The sequence below is a fragment of the Zeugodacus cucurbitae genome, chromosome 5 (genome assembly GCF_028554725.1).
Source record: "Zeugodacus cucurbitae isolate PBARC_wt_2022May chromosome 5, idZeuCucr1.2, whole genome shotgun sequence".
In the NCBI taxonomy this organism is placed as follows: domain Eukaryota; kingdom Metazoa; phylum Arthropoda; class Insecta; order Diptera; family Tephritidae; genus Zeugodacus; species Zeugodacus cucurbitae.
The window spans coordinates 62,038,362-62,061,004 of NC_071670.1; the positions used below are offsets into that span (position 1 = coordinate 62,038,362).

General features: G+C 30.4%; 2 protein-coding genes across 4 annotated transcripts; one reads left to right on the forward strand and one right to left on the reverse strand.

The window, feature by feature from the left end:
• Positions 1–1,585: 1,585 nt before the first annotated feature.
• LOC105208895 (synaptic vesicle glycoprotein 2B-like) lies at positions 1,586–4,817 on the reverse strand. Its single transcript, XM_011178980.3, has 7 exons — positions 4,600–4,817; positions 3,448–3,772; positions 2,990–3,362; positions 2,606–2,923; positions 2,408–2,543; positions 2,190–2,346; positions 1,586–1,975 (listed from the first exon to the last, which is right to left on the reverse strand). The coding sequence occupies exons 1-7, from the start codon at positions 4,655–4,657 to the stop codon at positions 1,768–1,770; spliced, it is 1,575 nt and encodes a 524-aa protein (XP_011177282.2). The 5' UTR covers positions 4,658–4,817; the 3' UTR covers positions 1,586–1,767.
• A 3,906-nt stretch (positions 4,818–8,723) lies between these two features.
• Positions 8,724–18,252, forward strand: LOC105208887 (cytokine receptor). 3 transcript variants are annotated; one of them, XM_011178972.3, is made up of 12 exons: positions 8,724–9,193; positions 10,109–10,191; positions 10,273–10,421; positions 10,488–10,599; positions 10,713–10,843; positions 11,848–12,058; positions 13,079–13,544; positions 13,613–13,916; positions 14,804–15,257; positions 15,337–15,448; positions 15,518–15,732; positions 16,619–18,252. In XM_011178972.3, exons 1-12 carry the CDS (start codon positions 9,189–9,191, stop codon positions 17,710–17,712), a joined length of 3,336 nt encoding a protein of 1,111 aa, XP_011177274.2. In that variant the 5' UTR covers positions 8,724–9,188; the 3' UTR covers positions 17,713–18,252. The 3 variants fall into 3 exon arrangements, with proteins under 3 accessions (XP_011177274.2, XP_011177275.2, XP_054087032.1); XM_011178973.3 differs by having other exon boundaries at positions 8,725–9,193; positions 11,884–12,058; XM_054231057.1 differs by lacking the exon at positions 8,724–9,193 and adding an exon at positions 9,315–9,840.
• The last annotated feature ends 4,391 nt before the right edge of the window (positions 18,253–22,643 follow it).

Below are 22,643 nucleotides of genomic sequence, written 5' to 3' on the forward strand. Positions count from 1 at the left end.
CACTCGACACGATTATGCCAAGTGTCTTTTACTTTCACTGAAATTTATTTTAACCCTTATGTTAAAACATTTTTTCCACGTCACTTAGAGACCGGGTATCCCCGGGTACCCACGAATTTTAATATTGCAAATATGGTTTGTTGTTGCTAAATAGATAAGCTTTGTTCGACCTTTTATTTTTGTATTTTTGGAGCTTTGACAAGATCAAAAGTGTTTTATTTGTGAAATGTTGAAAATAAATTTATGGAAAAACTGTCAAGGAGTGTGCCTCGTCGTCCTTCATAAATGTTGTCAATAAGCGAAATGTTAAAAAAAATTTAACTTATGACAATATGTCTAACCAATCGTCCGTCACAACAACAACAAAAACTGAAGTTATGTATCAAAATTATAATGAAGATCGTCTAGAATTTCATCAACAATAGATGTCCATTACGAAACTAGAAATGTATTATGTTACCCTACTGGATTTACTCAGTACATACCGTCGATGGCTTTGGTGGATTCGGTTTGTATGACAGCTATATGCCATAGTGAACCGATCTGAACAATTTTTTCGGAGTTTAAATTATTTTTATGAACAATAACTCACACCAAATTTCGTGAAGATATTTAGTAAAATGCGGAAGTTTTCCATACAAGCCATTGACTCCGATCGTTCAGTTTGTATGGCAGCTATATGTTATAGTTAGGTTAGGTTAGGTTTGTAGGCAGAAATCTCTGCAAGACAGAAAGATCTCACTTAGACAGCCTGGCGCTGTCCATTGTGGTACCAATAAAACTCCCCGTGGATCAAAGACCTTTAAGATTCAGCAAACCGCTTGGAATCCGTTATAAATTTCTTAAGACTGGTAATATTGATTCTAGCCAATTCGCTAGGATCGTCGAAAAAGGGCTTTCGGAGGTGTTTCAACCTCAGTCTGGCAAAAGCTGGACAGTGCAGTAGGAATTATTTTTATGAACAATAACTCATACCAAATTTCGTGAAGAAATGTAGTAAAATGCGGATGTTTTCCATACAAGCCCTTGATTCCGATCGTTCAGTTTGTATGACAGCTATATGCTATAGTGATCCGATATCGGCAGTTCCGACAAATGAGCAGCTTCTTAAAGAGAAAATAACATCTGCAAAATTTCAAAACGATATCTTAACAACTGAAGGACTAGTTGGTATATATACAGACAGACAGACGGACATGTCTAAATCGACTAGGTTGAACATACTGATAATTTATATACATATATACTTTATAGGGCCTCCGACGCTTCCTTCTGGGTGTTACAAACTTCGTGACAAACTTAATATACTCTGTTCAGAGTATAAAAAATATATGATTAATTACTGGATATAGCTACTAAAAAATTCAAAAATTTAGATATAATCCAAATATTCTTCTTAATTCAAAGATGTATAAAACTTTTCAAATAAGCTTATATGACAGATGTTATAAAGGGTCAAAGTTTAATTTTTGAAATAAAAAATGCTTAAATTATATATTGAAAAGTACTGGGTATACTGGAGCTTTAGTGAAAAGCAATTCTAATCTAAAGTGTCAATCTTACGGGAAATAACTGTTACAACAAATACTTTAACTAGGAAAAATATAAAACATTTATTATTTATCCTTACTTAAATACATATTAACTATTTACACAGTAAATGTTTAACAAAATAATATTTACTGTTAATTAAATTAATTAATTAAATTTTGTATACCAAATAAAATTTGTATCTGTCGTAAAAACACGACTGAATTGATAGGTAAGCTATGAAGTATTCTCCAGGTCTTTTGGTTTGGCAACTAGTTGTTTTGCACTCGGCAAGAGGAATCCCAAAGCGCCCGCAATAATTAGTGCTACAGCTGGACTGTAAAGCGCCATCTCGCAATGTGTTTCAATGAGTAAGCCCAAAATGTTGGATCCGACGACGCTTCCAATACGTCCGATCATAAGAGATATGCAAACAGCCATTCCCCTGAAATAAATTAGAAATTAAAGAATTTAGTACAAATATGTTCAAATGTGTATCTACTATTAGGTGAGGCTATGATTCGTTTACTAAAATACATTATATTGAGAATTCGGGAATTATTTCGAGGGATTATTTAAGACCTATGCCACTAAAAATCCCCGAAATGAACCCTTAACCAACATAGTAATAGAGTTTTCAGACGTCTTAGCCTATTTACCTTAAATGTGTTGGGAATATTTCGACAACAATGGCATTGAGCACGGATATGGAACAGCCGCAGCAAAGCTGAATGACCAAGAAATAAACGGCTAGCAGGGGAATTTGTATGGTAAAGGCCAATATGCCACAAGCTCCACAAATGAAAAGGCATATGACTACAAAAAAGAAAATTCATTATTAAATCATATTTACACTGAGGCCCTTATTGGTACTTACAAAGCATTGGTTTACGTCCAAATCTACTAATGAAGAACATAATGATTAACAGCATTGACACATATATAACTTCGAGGAATATGGTATGCATATAGGTTGATATTTCCAAAGTTGTTCTGCACGTTTCTGTTGGAATCTGAAATTTGTTTTTTAAATCATTAACTCATCCTTGTTCCAAGACCTCATAATAGAACTTACATCTTCATCCACACTTGTAAGATTTCCCGATTGTACGAATTTGATAATATCACAAATACGCTTCGGTTCGGCAAACTTCTCGGTATATTGCATTGTGTTATTTAGAATATACGGGAACCACATGTATACGCCATGAGCGCTAAAAAATATTATAAACAATATCAGACTAGACAGAAAGGTCTTCCGTAGATGTTCGCGCATGAAAAGTGGCGCTGTTTGCTGCCACATAGACTGCATAATGGATATGAAGAGATTCTTCTTTTCTAAACTTTTCACTTTGAGCATTGGTGTGTCGGCGTCCGGTAGTAAGGTAGTAACCTACAAAATTTAAAGGAATTTAAAAAATGCTAAGTATACCGACACTTGTGAATTAGAAAGACTTACCGTGTATATGCTGTCAGGATCCTTGCTCCCGATATTTATTCTATGCATGAGTCTTAATACTTCTATAGCTTCTTCTGGCTTTCCAGCAGATAGTAGATACTTTGGACTCTCCGGCAAGAAAAACATTATCACACCACAAACAAATCCGGGCACACCGCATGCCAGGAAGTACGAACGCCATGGCTTGAAAACTATGTTAATGTATGGCACGTAGACTTCAAATTCTTGATTGATGAATATCCAAGCGATGACGGGGAAAAATACTGAAATGGCCGCATTTATCAAACCACCGCCTAGTATGGCACGACTGCGATCTCTTTGACAATGGAACTCTCCGACGTAAGCGAAAATCGTCGCGGAACAAGCGGAGAGGCTGTTAACAGAATTGTAGAATTTTTTATGTTTAGTTAATACTGCAAAATATTTAATTAATTCTAAGCATATATTACAATACTTACAGTATTCCATTAAAGAATCGAAGCAAAGCGAAGGTCAAGAAATTTGGCGATAAACTTGAGCAGACAGTAACGATAAATCCCAAAATTAATGCCGGTTGCATTGTCCGCTTACGACCTTGTGTATCAGCTAGAAATCCCCAAAAGTGTGAACTCGCAATGACGCCGGCAAAAGAAACAGCGCCTAGTATGCCTTGCTCCTGGTGAGTTAAATTCAGATCACATCCTAAGACGGGCAGTGCAAAGCTAATGCCCACCGCTTCGAGAACCACAGTGTTGAGCACGAAACCGGAATATAATATCAAAAGTATGTTAAATTTGCCAAAACCTGTGGGAAGGAAGATAGACAGCATTTTTTTTTATAAAAATATGCAAAAAATGGATGAAGTACAAATAAAAAAAAAAATATTTATATTAAAATCGCTAGTGTGAACTCGAACTATATCGTAAATAGTAAAGACGGTTAAAAATTAAAAAAAGAAAATTTCAGTACAAATTAGTTTAAACGAAAGCATTTTGCACGAGTCCTGAAAAGGCTACTCATAGAATGTCACCATGCATTAGAAATCGACTTAAAAACTTGTAGATCTCAATTTGTAGTGTAATGATAAGTCAGAAACATAATAGAAACGCACATAATAATAGGTTGCGAAGCTCTGTCAAACATTTAGTGAATGGTATGACAATAATTTTGTTCTTGAGGTTATGTTACACATGTTTACATTGTATGCTTTCATCGAAATATTATATTCGATTTTTTATGAATTTTTTGTTGGTTATTTCAAAGTTTAATTATTATTTTTCACACAAACACTTAGATTTGATTATTTTATAATTATTAAAATGTTTTTCTGACTTTAGCCGACAAAGACCGACCAATTAAAATTGCAATCTCTCGGTTTATGAGTATAACCGCTCGACACATTACGAATTTAGGCCAAAAATGCGCCGTTATTTAATATTTTAACTAAAATTTGAGCATAAATGTGTTGACTTCAGGAACTGAGGTCCTTTTATAACGTTTCTCTCATTAGAGTTGTTTATATTTTGTTTCAAAACTTATTTTTTTTTTAATCTTTGGGGATTGAATATCTTGCAACACATATAATTTTCCCTTTTAAAATATATAGTTTAATTACTGCATGCAATTCTCACCAGTTCTTTCGAGCGCCTCGTCTATAACCACCATATCCCCTTTAATGTCTTTCGCCATTTTGTTGCTTAAAAAAATAACCGAAATTATACACTTTGCCTACGTTCTACGCTTTTCACACAACGAATTCACTTAAGGACCGCCACAGATTCACTTTGTCTGCCGTGTTTAGTTGTTCAACCCATTCGCTAACTGCTATCAAATGCCAATGGAGAATCCCTCACCGTTTAACTTATATACATATCTCAAATAAGGTATGGCGTTAGGCGGAAGATGCTGAGATAATACTTGAGTAAATAACTGTTAACGTGCTTCTGGTGTTTGTTCAGATATACATATGTATGTATGTAGATATCTATATATGTACGCGGATAACGTAGTCAAAACAAGTTCCATTATCGGAGACATCACTAAATCCTATTGGTTATGAACTAAAAATAGATTTATGTTTAAAGTGCCGAAATTGCCATACACAAGCACATGCACATAAAATACTAGGGTACTAAACACATTTCAGGGCGGTTCTATAAGTGTTAAGAAGTTAGTTGGGTTTCAAATTAAAAAAAAAGGAAATATTATCTTTTTTAATAGTATAATATAGGTTTAAAATGTTTTTCAAAAATATCAAATGAATCCGAGTAATATTCTAAGATATATTTAGTTATGAAGCGATTTTATTCAAATTTTGCACACATCTTTGGAATAACATTATTACATTAATGAACGAAGGAATTTGACCAAAAAAAGTGAGTGAAAGAAGAAAAGTGAAAAGGCAAACAAGCTTTCAAAAATCCAAAAATTAAAATTTCAATATTTTCTTTTTTCTTTCGTTCATTAACTAGATTTACATATCCATGTACTATCGAAATATTGGTTCATTGATTTTGTATGAAAAAAAATGAGTTATGATGTCCACCGCAAGACCTTTGTTTGGAGTTTTAGGAATTTTTAAACAAAAAACTGTATAAACATACATATTTGATACGCTGAATTGTTTAAATGAAATATGTGATTGTATATATTAAGTCTACAACTTTGCTTCCGCCGTTTTCCAATAGATGTCTCTAGGGTCAAGCACTGGTCGATTAAATCGATTTTTTATATATTGATTTTGGACATTTGTGTCAACATTAACCCAACAAAATATTCGTAGAGATCTGTTTGCATCCCTAACTTATTCTCAACTGAAAATGTCCCTTTTTGGGCCGAATTCTCAAGCACTGGTCGATTAAATCGATAAAATCGTTTTATATCGATCTTAGACAGTCAACATTAACCCAACAGAATATTTGTAGAGATCTGTTTGCATCCCAAAATTATTCTCAACTGAAAATTTCACTTTTTGAGCCGAATTCTCGACATTTGCGGGAAATTTTGCTTTTCCTTTTTAATTCCAAGGAAAGTGCGGTCGAGGCTCATCGACAATTGTAACCGTTCTTATACGAAAAACACTTAAATTTACAAAAAAAAAAACGGCGGGAGCAAAGTTGTAGACCAATATTAAACAAAAATTGTAAAAATACTCTTGTTTTTAGACTCTGAAACCCACCTAACGCCTTAAGTCCACTTCATCCGCTGACACTATTGATTTAAGTTGAATTTGGTTGCCCCGAAAACACATACCACAGAAGATAATCTAACATAAGTGATCTCGTTTTGACAAACCGTAGATTGAAGGTCCGTGAGATAGCTAAGACGGTACCTAGTAAGGACAGTACAGAAAAACTACTGGAAATATTCGAAATTAGAATATTATAGAAGGCGAAAACCGTCATTTTGGGCGGACAGGATATGACTCTCGTTTGGCGCAATAACCCAGAAAACGCACCGGTTCACACCACCGACATCGCCGCGTCTAAACTGGTCGAACCGATTTAGCATATTTTACAAAAATTTGGCCTCCTAGGCGCTATGCTGGAAGCCTTCAGAAAACGTATTTTCCAGATGAGTTAAAAGAAGCACTTTTTCCAATTTTTTTTATTCTTACGTGGGATAAGTACTTTTCGAGCCACCATTTGCCCCGCACTTTTATAGCGTTTTCTTTTCTTAAAAAAAATGTAACATTTATTCTGCCCTGTACTCGGGATTTCAAATTGTGAGTGAGATTTGACCAGCATAATAGGAAGACATTTTATTGTCCTTTTATCATGTAAAAAAGGAACGCATTCAAAGAGGTAATGCAGCATGTGTATAATTTTGAAATATAATAGGGCAGCATTTTCATCGAGAAAAGAAATCACTATTATATTGGCGGTTTATCTCAGTGTTATGTTTATAAATAGAAGCATTTGGCAGCAAGTAAATACCGCCGACGCGGTTCAGAATGGCTTAATTAATAAAATATGGTGTTATTTTCTAAGTGGGATAGTCCTCGCGTTGTTTTGAAGTGAAAGTCCGGTGTTAACCGGAATGGCTGATAAATCCACGGTAATACTAGTTATTTGCGTGAGACGGTACAGTTGTGACAAAAATAGATATTAAAGCAGCAGAATTGCGGTAAATAGAAAACCACCTGCTTTTATAAACAACATAAAAAAACAAAGAAATGGACGCAGACATAGAATTATCACAAAAAGTAAATATAATAAAGTCTGGGAAGTTTCGCGCTCAGCTGATAGCTGTTTACATTTTGATCATTAAAGCAAGAATCAAACAGGAAAACAATGTGGGATGTGACGTGTGATTTTTATTAGCCTCTTCAGAAACTCGAATAAAAAGGACATAATAGTTGAAAGGAAAGCTTTTAAAAGTAGATGCTTCTTATATAGTGGTATACTATAGAAACTTGTACATTTCACCTTGTTACTATGCTATGTCAAGATCACGAAGCGCCAAAGTAAATATTATGAATGTGTTTAAAATTAATTTTATGTGTACATTTGTCTTTTATAAATAAAAGTGTAAACAATTGGTGGTTAGAGATCCGCACACTCAAGTGATTCGACTGCTATCAAGATAAGAGATCATTTGACACGATTATGCCAAGCGGCTTTTACTTTCATTGAAATTTATTTTTAGCTGAGACATGGCTTAGGAACTGGGTAACAGTACTTGTTTTCTATTTTTTTGCGGAGTACATATGCCAGATAAGTTCTATGTGCAATTGGACGTGTTAATTCACTTGCATTACTAAGTTACACTTTCAGAGAAACGATCCGCATCTGTGGAATGTACGCTAACTATTTAGTAATTTCCACCATGATATTTGAAATTAAATATGATTTTTGTCAAGCTCGTCTTGTATGAACTCATGGAAACATGTTTCTAAACTAAATATTTCACTAAAATGTGAGTATGTCTTATTGGATTTCTTCAAACTAGCTAAATGCTAATAAGAAATAAGAACAAGTTTAATACACTCTATGTCTTTGGCGCCATAATAGTATATTTTAAACGTTTTCTTTAATTTTTTGCAAAAGTATCCCTCTTTTCCATATTCTAAGGACAATTGAGATACATATATTAGGCGGACATCCAATGGGATCTACTATTTTTTCCACGTAAAGTTCCACTTAATATATCGTTACGTTAAATCTGTGTCGTTTCCGGCATATGCATGTAACTTAATTTCAATTGCAGACTTTCGAGGGAATTAATTTAACTAATTATGATGAGATATTAATGTTTATTTAACCGACTGCAATGTTTTGAAGCTCTTTTTATCGAACTCTTCACTAGCTTTATAGAAAATATTTTAATTCACCGGCCAACTGCTATTTTGTGTAATTTGATGGTTCTTGTCTATGATGTGTATTCGCAGATCATTCACAGTTCAAGAAAGTAAGGATTGCTTCCGCTGCGTGCAGACGTCAAAGCATTCACAGTGGAGCAAAAATTCAAGCATCATCATAAATTTTTAAAGAATAACTTAATATTATGATATTTGCGAAAGTAAATAGTTTCTTTTTATTGTAATTGTGCATAAGTTTATTTGTTAGTTTGGCTTTGTGACTTTATTTGTGAAATTTTACACTTTCTTTAAAGAAAAAATTCATTATTTTTTGCCGCCTTGAGTTTCAAAACAAGAGTACACGCAGCTGATGTTTTAATTTAATCATTCACAATGGTATTTCTAGTAATCGGTTGTTATCGATACATGGTATATTTATCATTTGATATCAGTCAACACATAAAAGAAAAGGTCGTAAACCGCGCAAGCACATAATAAAACGATGAAACAATCGAGAGTATCCACACACAAACGATAGCTGCTTTTGGTACATTGTTTTGTTCGTGTGGGCAGAATTTATCACAACTACCCGAATAAATTTATTTTCTACTCTGTGTCTTGGTGTTAAATATAATACAGAATTTAAAGAAAACAAATAATTGTGCAACATGAGTTCGCTACAAACAGCACAATTGAACGAAATTTGGTTATAAATGTGTGAAAAAAGTGATAAAAAAAAATTAATGGTGTTGCGCCGTAATGGAGGCGATATTTTCGTGCGTGTCAAATCCTTAAATTTCAGATTTTAAAACGCTTGTGTTCTAAATAAATTCATTCATTGGAGTAACTGCCTTACGTATCGCTTTATCAATTACAAAATTCGTAGAATATTATCATTTAACACAGGAAATACGCAAAGCTATGAAGTGAGTACTATTAGGTTGGTTTGGTAATTTAGAGGGGCACCGTATGCATATACATCAGTATATTTAGATAAAGTGTAGGTAGCCAATAGAAATATGTATATATGGTATGTAGATATATGCAGTGTGTCAGTGTAAATAGCACGGAACAAAAACAGAAGCGACAAATAGATATGCGCCAATATGTTTGTGTATATGTTAATGGAATCAGCTCCAATATAATGATAGCGTTCCGTTGAAATGTGCAACAGTGGTAAACTTGTTTTTCAATACCAAATTTAAAATGTTTTATTATGTTTTCAAATGAAATATGTAGATCGTAGCACTCAAACAAAAAGAAAAACAGAAAACAAGATAAAGTGAAGACAATAACAAATATGCATGATTCGACGAATACGGTATTAGCTTAATGCTTTCTTGGAACTGTTTATTTTTATACATTTAAAATGCGAAGAAATTTATTTAAAAAACGTTTCGAGTGACAGAGAAATACTTAAGATCATTGTTATTTAAACGTTTGCTGTAGCAGATATTTCGAATGTTTTTCCATTAAGATTATATTTTTTCTGCGAACTGTCTTCTATAAAAATGAGTGAATTAATTTGCAACCCATTGGCTTGGTTGAACAAATATTTGCATATTAATTAAATGTATGTATGTATGTGTGATCTCTGCGGATGCTAATGGCATGCAAATTGTAAATACGATAATGAAAATAAACAAATTATACGTGCTTTAGATAATAACTTTTGTATTACTTTCTTAAATCTTAGCAGCTTTAAAATTTTTTATAATAGAAGATAAACTCTTTTGCGTATATATGTATATCAAATTTCTTGTTATTTAATTTAATTTTAAATATTATAAACATTTTTCATATATTTGATTAATGATTATTTTCAAAATATTTTATTACAGTTTCAGATGTCTTCTCTACGCCCTTATTTATTGCATTTGCACACTATGTATAATCTCCAATATTTTGGCGCAATCGCCAGGTGGTATGTATGATTCATTTAAATAATAACATATATGTAATTACAAATATCTCGTATAATTATATGTTCATTTTATTTTTTTAGGTATCAGCCCTCGGATTATAATCGAAATCGGTGAAAATGTGAACATCACATGTCGCATGAACTTAAAAGTGTTCGATGGGAAAAATAGTTCCTCATTATATTTTACGACAGATGATCCTAACCAAGCGGCTGTAAACACAAATATAGCGGTAAATAAAAAGAAATTTTATATTCAGCAGTTTTGTAATTTATTAAACAAACTCTTTTGTCCATAGATCATTAATGAAACAACAATTGTTTATATGCTACGCAATGCGCGTGAACAATTCACGAGCTACACGTGCAAAAGTGGTGAACATGCAATTGCCAGCACGGACGTCATTGTGGGTAAGTTAATTTATGCAAAAAAAAAAAAAAAATGATTGATTGCATTGTTAGATACAGATATGTGCAAATCAAAAAGAGAAGTGTTTACTTATAATCTTTTTTATCTGCTGTAGGTACCAAGCCCACCGCGGTTAAAGATTTTGGCTGTCAGGCATTTGACTTCACCTACATGACATGCCAATTTACAATTCCACAGAATATGGTGCCGACCACATATAATTTGAAATATATAACGCAAAATGCTGTAAGTTTTTAATATATTAATTAATATAGTTTTTAGTATGCTAATGTTTTGCACAATGCATTTATTATTTACATACATACATACATGTAATTAGTTGTTTTTATGAACATATCTATATGGAAATATTAAGTAGAAAATATAATAACAATCTTATTAATTTTTCATTGTGGTGATTAAAGATCATGCATGTGATAATTGCACTAATTGTTATGCATACAAGCATGCGTACTCCTTTTCCTTATATTTCCTAACATTTATTGTATGTTTATGTGTAATATGATTTACTTATATAGCACTTGGTAATAAAATAGTTAATTGTTATACTATAAATATTAAAATAATTAAAGAAAAAAAAAATATTATTCTTCTATAAAACATATGAAAAAAAAATGAGCATTTACTAAACCTAAGTTTCTATGAAACATTTAAAATGGGTTTATTGCAGCACAATAAGGTTTATTAGTTATATAGAAAAACCATTTATTTGTATATAAAAAATATTTTCACGTTTGGAAACAAATTTGCGCCCATTTAGGCTAATAAAACGTACAATATTTCGTTTGAACTGCGGGATTTGGCGGGATTTCCTGTTATGTGCGAATATTCATTTATTATACATATATAGAAGTACCGTATATTAAGAACATACAAATACGTAGATGTACATATGTATATTCATATTAATAAATGTTAGAATTTAATTTCCTATTTCACTAACCTTCTTTGTTTTCTCGAATAATTACCAACTTTTATTTCATTTTGGGTTTGCATGTCATTTACTTACATATATTTTGTTACTAACATTGAATGATCGGCACGTTTAACACCTACTACTGCAACAACTACTATTTGTTATCACACACACATACAAACAAACAAACCATACTACCACTACAATTTGAATGCACGTATATTGTTTATACAAATCTAACTATACTAATGTGGCACCAAAACGATAACAATAACAAAAAACGCAAAATTAAAAAAAAATCATAAATAATAAGGCAAGAACGGCTGATAATCGCACAATATATTCACAGAATTATATACTAAATTGTGTAAAGTTGGTAAAAGAAGGCGACAGAGGCACCTGTAACTTTACCTTGGACGATGGCAGTTATAAGCCCAATTTTGAGTTTTACAATTTTCGCTTGACCAGCAACAATACATTGGGTGTGATCACACAGAATTTCACTATAAATCACAAAGAGATTGGTGAGTGCGAAAGTTTAAACTTAAAATTTAAAATAATCGGTTTGAATTTCGACAAATTGAATAATTATTAATTTCGAAAAATTGATTTTTTTAATTTCGACAAATATTTAATTTTTTTAATTCGAAAATTTTAAATTTTTAATTTCGAGAATATCTAATTTTTAGTTTCGAAAATATTTTATTTACAATAACAAAAAAATTTAAACTTTAAATATTAAAAAATTTATTTTTTAATTACGAAAATAATTATTTTTTAAATTAGAATATTTAATTTTTAATTTCGAGAATATTTAGTTTTTATTTAAAAAAATATATATATAGAATATTTAGTTTTTATTTAAAAAAAAATATTCTTTTTATTTCAAAAAATAATTTTTTTAATTTCAAAAAAATAAATTTTTAATTTCGTAAATACTTAAATTTTAATTTCGAGAATATTTTAATTTTAGTTTCGAGAATATTTAATTTTCAATTTCGGAAAATTTAATTTTTAATTTCGAAAATATTTAATTTTTATCTTTTTTTTAATTTGAATTAAAAATTCTAAATTAAAAAATAATTATTTTCAATAACAAAAAAAATTTAAACTTTTTAAAAATTTAATTTTTAATTACGAAAATAATTATTTTTTAATTTAGAATATTTAATTTTTAATTTCGAGAACATTTAGTTTTTATTAAAAAAAAATTCTTTTTGTTTCGAAAAATTTAATTTTTAATTTCAAAAAATAAATTTTTAATTTCGAAAATATTTAATTTTTAATTACGAAAATAATTAATTTTTAATTTCGAAAAATATTTAATTTTTAATTTCAAAAAATAATTTGTATTTAAAAAAAAAAATTTATTTTTAATTTGGAAAATATTTAAATTTTAATTTCGAGAATATTTAATTTTTAATTTCAAAAATTTATTTTTTTAATTTTGAAAGTATTTAATTTTTGAAAATCTATTTTTGTTTTACGAAAAATTCAAATTTTAAATTCAAAAAACTACATTTTTAATTTTCTCCAATTTACAGTTAAACCCGCCATTAGCAACTTTCGCGTGGAGGACATGTCTACAAACAGCTGTGCGTTGAAATGGGAAATGGAGCGTTACTCTTCATACAGGCTGAATCGTTTGCAAATGGAAGTGAGCTTGCAATCGCCGCACTTTGAACGTACAAAGACGTACACCTGCCTGAGATGCAACAATCATGAAGCATTTAATTTGCTCATCGACGAGTTGCCCTATCCCTACTATGCATACAATATAAGTTTGCGCATAAAGATGCGTATGCCAGCGGCGACATGGAGTGATGCATACAGCAAAGTTTTTCGCACACTGCCGATTGCGCCCGAAGTGCCGCCCACAGTTGATGTGAGCAGTTTCTACTTGAATGCGACGCATTTGCGTCTCTTTTGGTATCCAATGGCGGAATATCATCGCAACGGCTCGGATTTCTATTATATTGTGAAACTGGCGAAGGAGCAAGGCGTGGCAGTGTGAGTGTGACATTTATTTTGCATGCTTTATAAGCATTCACTTACTTTATTTATATTTTTTTCTTTAGTAATCAACCAGCGCTACACAGGACAGTGCCCACAGTGGCTTTACCCTGGAACAGCGCACACAGTTATGATTTCAGCTTATGGAGCAGCAATGACATGGGCGTGTCTTTGCGTAGTAGTCGCATTTATGTGCCTGCGCTACCGAAACATTACGACAACAGAACGCCGTTGGGCATACGAAATGTCTATCACTCTGCGAATAGCACATATACCTTGTTTTGGAATGCACCGGAAGATCCACTGGGTATTGAGAATTATACGGTCTTTTGGTGTCAACCGAAAAGTGTCGTCTCCAATGAGTGTCATGTATGTATAATATTTATGGAATTTTATAGATATTAAACATTACAAAAACATGAATTTTATGAAGGTTAAGTTCAAGATTTCAGTTTTAAATTTTTTCGAAATTAATTTTAATTTATTGAAGTTTTAGAAATTTGGTTATTCGAATAATTTCGAATATTGTACACTCGAAAAAACATATTGAGGTTATATTAATTATGATATGGCCACTATTTGTTTGATTAATTTTTTTTTAAGTTTTCGAAAATAGGTTATTCGAATAATTTTGCACTTGATTAAGCATATTTGTTATATTAATTATGGTACAGCTACTATTTCTTTGATTTACGATTTTTTTCGAAATCATTTTAAATTTTTAGTTTATTTTTTTTTTTAATTTTCGAAAATAGGTTATTCGAATAATTTCTTACATTGTGCACTCGAAAAATGATATTGAGGAGGAAGCATCTTAATATTTAATTAATTAAGGACACATTTTAATATTAAAAAAAAATGCTTAAACCCACCCCCTCGAAGTGTAGACTTTGTTGTTGTTGTAGATGTATAAAATATTCTCCAAATAGCTTTGAGCATGCTTCAAGACGATGGTCGATCGTGTATAAAGCAGGTTATTGTTATCTTAATCCCCCTAAAAGTAGTTAATTTTTATCAGAAATGCATTCGAGGTTGTTCAAACATGTCATAAACGGCTATATTCTCCGCAAACGAACGCTTATTTACACTTTTTTTTCGAATATAAAAAAAAAATATAATTCTGATTTTATAATACACTTCGTGTGTGTCGTGCAAAAATTTCGGGGATTCACCGCATATTTTTATTCATTTTTTTATTTATCATTTTTATAGCCGATTAATTGTACAAGCATTTTCGTTTGTCTGTTTGTTTGCAGAATATTATCGGTTTTACGCAGCTAGATAAGAGTGCGCGCAATTTTACCATACAACAAAGTCAACCGTTGGTCTTAGCGGTAGCCGCCAATTACGCCGACTATTACACGGGCATGCATTGGGCGAAGTGCACGGCGGATGTGCTAAATGATCTCGAGAAATTAGAACCGAAAATGGTTTGGCGAAATGCCACCACGATAACGATACGTTGGAGTTTTGTCAATGTATGCGCCTCGCTTATCAAGGGCTATACAATTAGCTATTGCCAAACGAAATCCGCCAAGGAACTGAAGTGTTTGGGTAAACACACGCACCTAAATGTGGACAAAAGCGAAAACAAATATGATATTGCGCAGCTACAACCAAATTCGAGTTACAAAATCGAAATGTTTATGTACTCCGACCTGCAGGCGGGTCCCAGAAGCGATGAGCTGTTGTTGCAGACGGAAGAGGGCGGTATGTGGAGAGATTTTAAATTCTACATATGTATATACAATATTATAATATATATAAATGACTTTTTATTGTTTTACAGCGCCCACGCCGCCAATAAATCTTACTTTTGCGCACATAACCAGTCAATCGGTGTCGCTCGCATGGCAATCGCCGGAAAAAGCCAATGGCCATATACGCTACTACATTATAACGTGAGTGTGCCGTTATTTAACTGCAAAAAATGCAATTTTTAATTTATTTTTTATTCGTTATTATTGCAGTTATAATGGTGAAGCACATAAGGTGTGGTGCAAAAACATAGGCGGTCCACACTGTTTTGCTCGCAACAAGCGCGGGGAACGTTACGGCATTGAACACTTATCGTATACGCTACAAAACTTATCAAGTTTTACTAACTACACGATTTGCATAAATGCTTTCACCGTTGCTGCATCGAAGCCTAGCAATTGTGTGAATATAACAACGCTTGTGGGCGGTAAGTTGCACGTTTGCAATTTGCATTTTTACATTTCAATAATAAATTTTAGTTTTTATTTAATTATAATTTAAATTTTTTTATTTATATTTTTTTTTTAATTTTAATTTTTTTGAATTCTTTTTAAATGTTTTTTTCCTTTAAATTTTTTTAATTTTTTTCATAATTTTTTTTTTTTTTGAAATTGATTTTTTCTTTTCTTTTTAATTTTTAATTTTAATTTTTTTTTTAATTTTAATTTTTTTTTTAATTTTTTAATACAATTATTGTTTTTTTAATTTTGTAATTTTTTTATAATTTCTAATTAAATAATTTTTGATTTTTTTAATAATTTTTTGTAACTTTTTTTAATTAATACTTTTTTTAATATTTATTTTTTATTCTTTTAATTTTTTTTATATTTTGTAATTTTTTTAAATTTAATTTTTTAATATAATTTTTTTTAATTTTGTAATTTTTTTTTTAAATTTTTAATCAAATTATTTTTTTTAATTTTTGTTTTTTTTTTAATAATTTTTTGTAACTTTTTTTAATTAATACTTTTTTTAATATTTATTTTATATTCTTTTATTTTTTTTTATATTTTGTAATTTTTTTGTAATTTTTAATTTTAATTTTTTTTTAATTTTTTAATACAATTATTTTTTTTTAATGTATTTTTTTATAATTTTTAATTAAATTATTTTTTAAATTTTTGATTTTTTTAATAATTTTTTGTAACTTTTTTTAAATAATACTTTTTTTTAATATTTATTTTTTTTTAATATTTATTTTTTTTTTTAATATTTATTTTTTATTCTTTTAATTTTTTTATATATTGTAATTTTCTTTAAATTTTTAATTTATTTTTAATTTCTAATTTTTTATAATTTTCCAATGCTTGCAGTGCCCACCAGTCCCACAGCGACCAAATTTGTAGAGACAAAGCATGACGTTGTGTTGCACTGGCAAGAGCCCGAAGTGCCGTCGGGCCGTGTGGACTACTATGAAGTGATTGTCGAGACCAAATTGAATGACGATTCAATAGTGCGTTATATTTCGCGCATAAACCGTGGCATGCAATGCACCATCAGCAAACCAAATTGCAATAACGACAATGCCAAGTATGCGATTAGCGTACGTAGCGTTAATATCGCCTACGCCAATGAGACGGACACACAACTGGAGCAGTTTGGCAAACAGAACAACAACTTGGATCATTATGTTATAGCCGGTAGTTATGAATTGGCTTGTGCTGAGGCCACATCTATGCCAACAAGTGGTGCACATACCGAATACAGATCGGTTGAGGCGAACGCCTTCAACTCCATATGCATTGCAATGGTTAAAACGGATAGCAAACTATGGATTATCATATTTTGCATCATAATGGGCACTTCATTCGTATTCATATGTGGCCTGCTCGTCTATAGAAGATGCCACGCAATGGCGTCGATACACTGTAAGATACCCGATCCCTTGGCGGATATGGTGAACCGCGCCGATGACAAACAACGTGAATATGAGAAGTCAATACAAACAAATAATTATGAAAGCGAAAATCGCCGCTTACTCGCAAGCGTTTCAAACGACTCCAATAGCGCATACAGCGGCCGTCGCGCTTCGGACACAACAAAAACCAGTTATTGTGATAGCAACATAACCGATTATCTGGTTAGCAATGTGTCGGATTATTGTGTACAAGATCCCTTGACTTTGAACAACACGCAATCGCTGACGGGCGTGCCAGAAACAGGCTATGTGACAATGTCAACACTGTTAAATGTTGCGGAGCAGTCGCGGGAAAGTAATGTGTTGCCTAACACTGAAATCGTTGACGGTTATGTGCAACCAAGCGCATTGGCAACAACAACAAATGCCAGCGAAAAACCATTCATGATCTCGTTTGCCGCCGACGATGGTTACGTACACCCGACTAATCGGCAGTCATTCAATGGTATGAATGTGAATAATGCAAATTATGTAACCGCTATGAGGTAGATCGCATAAAAGTGTTGAACATTTAGTGTTATGGCGTTTCAAAAAAAAAAAAAAAAAAAAATTTAAAGGAAGTACTACTTGCGGTGCGCACGCGGATTTGTAAACTTTGTGCGTGGCGCCTAGAAGTGGTGTGTGTGTGTGAATGCAGAGTGCACAAGTGACAGCAGAGGCAAGAATAAAGTCACATGTGCGCATTATTTATAAATTATAGCACTGAAGTGTCCTTTTCTAACAACAAATTGCAGTGAAGTGAAAAAGTGAGGTTAACTTTTTAAGCAATTGAAAAGTTATTGGTTTATATTAGCTTCAAATTGCTTGCAGCAAGCTTATTGCAATGTAAATTTCATTTATGAAATTCTAACGTAACTATAAAACAAACCAAAAGCAAAGAGAAAAACAAAGAAGAAAAAGAAAAGAAAAGAGAAGCAGTGGTACACAAATCACATTTTACTACATCACAACGGTATTAGTAAATATTTATTATAGCTTTAAAGGACAGTGAATTGGCGTTTATGCGTAAATAACGAAAACCAGCAAAGAGCAGAACACCAAAAGCAGTTTCATAACCTACACATTTTGTGGCTCATTAAAAACTACAATTTATATACACATTTCCCTCGCTTAAAGTGAGCGCCTTACAAACCAAATTCACTGTTCAATAACAAAGTGCAGCTAGAAATATAAATATATATATATTTTTAAATATATTTATGTATCAAAAACAAAAAAGTCTGTCAAGTGCCTTTATTAAGCAAAGCATTAATTGTTTTTAGTTTATAAATTTATATGTATGTATTTATGTGCATAAACGCTTTATGTATTTTTAATTAAATACACTGTATATAAGTATAAATATTATTTTTAAGTTTTTGATGCATGTACATATATATATTGAAGTATAAAAAGCTACTTACAAAGGAATAAATATAATTTTATGATTAATTACAGCAGTTAAGTTGGCAGTTTACGCAATATTTGTATTAGAAATAGTATTTTTAGTTCAAATAAAAAGTAAATAAATTGCAGAAACTAAAATATATTTATGAAACATATAAAGAAAACGATATTTAAATATTTTTTTGAAAATCTACTGCACTTAAATACGCTTGCTATTTATACCACTAGGCTGAGATTTTTTGAATTACAATTAAATGTATAATATGTACAAAGAAAAATTTTGCTAAAAAATATATAAATTAAAAAAAAACCGTTAAATTATAAAAGTGGATTCGTATCAATTGTCGGACTCTATACGTGTATATTTGCTTGATTCGAACGAAAATTTATAAAAAATTAAATATTTTAAATGAAAAAAAAAATTAATAAAAAATATTTATTTTTAGCTTGAAAGTTAATTAATTCTATTCTTTTTTTTTGCTTAAATTAATTAATTATTAAAAAGTATTAATTTAATATACTTTATTAATAAATTTAATTTATTATTATTTTTTTAGTTGTAAGTACCATATAGTTTTTAAAACATTATTAATTATAATAAGTTGTGTTGTTTAAAAATTATAAATTTATAATTAAAAAGTAGTATAAAAAAATATTTAAAACATTTCTGGACAATATAACTAATTCATTTAATAGCTATTAATCATTAATCATTTCTTTGATTAAAAATTTGTTAAAGCTCAATATTGAATTTTTTAAATTTTTTATTAAAAAAAAATTAAATTTCTAATTTCAAATTTTTTAAATTTTTAATAAAAAAAAATTAAATTTCTAATTTCAAAAAAATTTAAATTTCAAATTTAAAAAAATTTTAATTTTTTAATTTAAAAAAATTAATAGAGATTATTTTCAACATATGCAATTCAAACAGCTGTAAGCGGCACTAGCTTTTGTAGTGTCATATTGAGATTACAAGGTTAGTCAGTAAGTGCGCGTTTACATTTATGTCTATTTATTAAATTACAAGAATTATTATTTTTCTAAATTCATTGACAATTGCAAATAAAATGTTTAAATTTATACTTTTCTAAATTTATTTCCATTTTGAAGCTCAGACTCCTTTCTTACAACGCCTTAATTGAGTCAATTAGTAAATTGTCTCCATATGCCTAATAATACTAATTGACGAAATTGCGATTTTTACATACATACAATTTTCCGTATTTACACAAATAAAATATGCTGACAAAATTCTAAATATCAAAACTGATATTTTGAATTATTACATTTAACATAATTAATTATATTAAACATAAATAATTATAAATTAAATAAATAATGCTTTACTGATTTACGTGTTAACATCGACTACTACTTTATATATAAATATAAGATTATATTTACATACTTTAATGCTTGTATATAAAATAATTTAGTGTGAAGCAGAAAAAAATAAAAATAAAAAATAGAAAATTCTGTAAGTTTATAAAAATATTGTTTTCGAAATAAAATTGAAATTTATTAATTGTTTAACAAAATGACTTTGTTGTTATTGCTCTTCTTATATTCGAAAATAGTGTTGTTGTTATTCAATTTTATATGTTACATCATTATATGTATAACATAAATTTATAAATTTCCATGGAATAGTCGGTTGTAAGGAAGGACTTTTGTAATACTTTTTTCAAGAGTCTCATTTTATCGGTCTTCTTGAGTCCGACCCATTTCATGTACTTGTTGTGTTCATTTCGACACTACTGTCCGACACCTGGGTTCTTTTTAGCTGATAACTATTTTTGTAGAATATTTTCTTAAAAATTTGTTAGAGAAATCTTAAAACAAATCCCAAATTGGTGGCAAAATCGTTAAATTCGTTTCACGACTCCTGAGACCTCATGCAACCGTGGAGTGGCTGATTAAAATTAACCATTTGGAAACAAAATAGGCTGATACATTTCTTGAACGTGAAATATCTAAAACAAAAATAAATCCATACCACAAGAACTGTCAAAGATGAAGACCAAAGATGGTTGAAGTAATCTAAGTGAGAGTCCCTGTATTCGTGAAGATCTTGATCTATGTGCGCTAGGCGGCGGTATAGTAGAAATACCTCTCAAATCTTATTTACCTTCATTTATTTAATAATCCGGTGATTTTGCAATGTCAAATTTAATGACACCAATTTGACAACAAGTCAAATACGCTAACATTTTTTAGTTCCTCCACCGATTAGAAAAAAAAAGTTTGAACGGCAGCAAGTCGTCAATTCATCCCGAGAACTGTCAGTGATGACAACCCTTTTCGTTGGTTTGACAACGACTGTCATTAAACTTGACGTTATGAAAATCTTATATAATAAAGTAAAAACATTTAGTGGTCATAATTGTGGAGAGTCTTTTGAAGATGTAGACACTTTTATAATCATATTTTCGAAGTAAGCCTCCAATTCGAAATATTTAAGTTTCGAAGTTCGGAAAAAGCTTATTAAAAAATTATTATTCATTACAAGATATACATTAAAAATCCAAAAAATGGATTTAATCAAATTTTTATTTTTAATTCAATGGTATATATTAGGTCTACAACTTTGCTTCCGCCGTTTTCCAATAGATGTCTATAGGGTCAAGCACTGGTCGAATAAATCGATTAAATCGTTTTATATCGAACTTGTACATTTGTGTCAACATTAACCCAACAAAATATTTGTAGAGAACTGTTTGCATCCTTGTCACTTTTTGAGACGAATTCTCGACATTTGCGGGAAATTTTGCTTTTCTTTTTTAATTCCAAGAAAAGTGCGGCCGAGGCTCATCGACATTTGTAACCGTTTTCATACAAAAAAAAACTGAAATTTACAAAAAAAAAAAACGGCGGAAAGGACCTAATAAAGACCTAATAGACCTAATAAACTATTTCGGTTAAGCTTATATGACTGATTTTATAAGGCATTAAAGTTGAATGTTCGAAATTTTTTTTTTTTAATTTTGTTTGTTTGATTGATCGAAAAATGTTATACACCATTGATGTAATAAGTTATTATAGGTTAATTATACCTATATTTTTACTTTTTTGGTAACTATACTATAATTAATAATGATGTTTCCAGCGAGCTAAATGTCGAAATTCGAAGGTGAATATTTCGATTTTGAAAGCAAACTTCGAAAAATGGGCTCCCGAAAAAAATTGATTTGGTTCAATATCTGGAAAATAAGTAAATTTTTCCCTATTATGTATTTATTTAACCTAAAATTTTTAGTCCCATACTTACCGCTTTCTTAGAAATTGCTTTACAGAAATAGAAGATCACTCTTTATCAACAGAATTTGTTTATTTTCAACGTAATTTGGTTTATTCATACGAACATACGAGTATTCTTACAATTGCATTTATTTTCCGGACATTATTGGGGTTCGTGGATCTAATGAGTTTGTTTTTTTGTTGTCTCATGCGTTAGTTTTGTTTTTTAATTTTATTTTTATTTTTTATTCATTTTTACAATACATATTTGTGGTTTTGCTTTTTAGATAAGTGAACTATACGGTGTGGGTGTGAGTGTGTGGGAGTGAGAGTTGAAGGTGCATTAGAAAAAATATGCCTAAATATCTATATATCTATATATTTATTTATTCATTTATGCATGTATTTATGTATATAATTATTTATTCTCTTTTTTATTTTTATTTCTATTTTTTACCTTAAGCTAAACTTGAATTGCAATAATATGCATAATTTATTAACTAGTTGTTTTTGCTTTTGTTTTTTTTTTTTTACCAACTTTTATTGCATTTTCTGCAGACAACACTGTGCTTGTGTGTAATGCCTAACGGTAAAATGAGACTTTAGTACAATTCGTTCGCTGCTTAAAAATTATTTCAATATTTCTTTGCTCTCTTCTATGCTCTGCAATTATGACTAAACTCTTATTTTAGGTGAAAGTGTTGTATATTTTTGGGTTTTTTTGTGGAGGATGTGCGATCTGTTCTTTCTAGGTCCTCTACCCCAAATATATATGTATATCATTTATAATAATAATA

Coding starts and splice junctions, on each gene's coding strand:
- LOC105208887 (XM_011178972.3), top strand. Junction 10,192..10,272: donor TTTGGCGCAATCGCCAGGTG/GTATGTATGATT, acceptor TTATTTTTTTAG/GTATCAGCCCTCGGATTATA. Junction 15,733..16,618: donor TATAACAACGCTTGTGGGCG/GTAAGTTGCACG, acceptor CAATGCTTGCAG/TGCCCACCAGTCCCACAGCG.
- LOC105208895 (XM_011178980.3), bottom strand. CDS start 4,657: ATGGCGAAAGACATTAAAGGGGATATGGTGGTTATAGACGAGGCGCTC. Junction 2,544..2,605: donor TTACAAGTGTGGATGAAGAT/GTAAGTTCTATT, acceptor AACAAATTTCAG/ATTCCAACAGAAACGTGCAG. Junction 2,347..2,407: donor TGGACGTAAACCAATGCTTT/GTAAGTACCAAT, acceptor TCTTTTTTGTAG/TCATATGCCTTTTCATTTGT.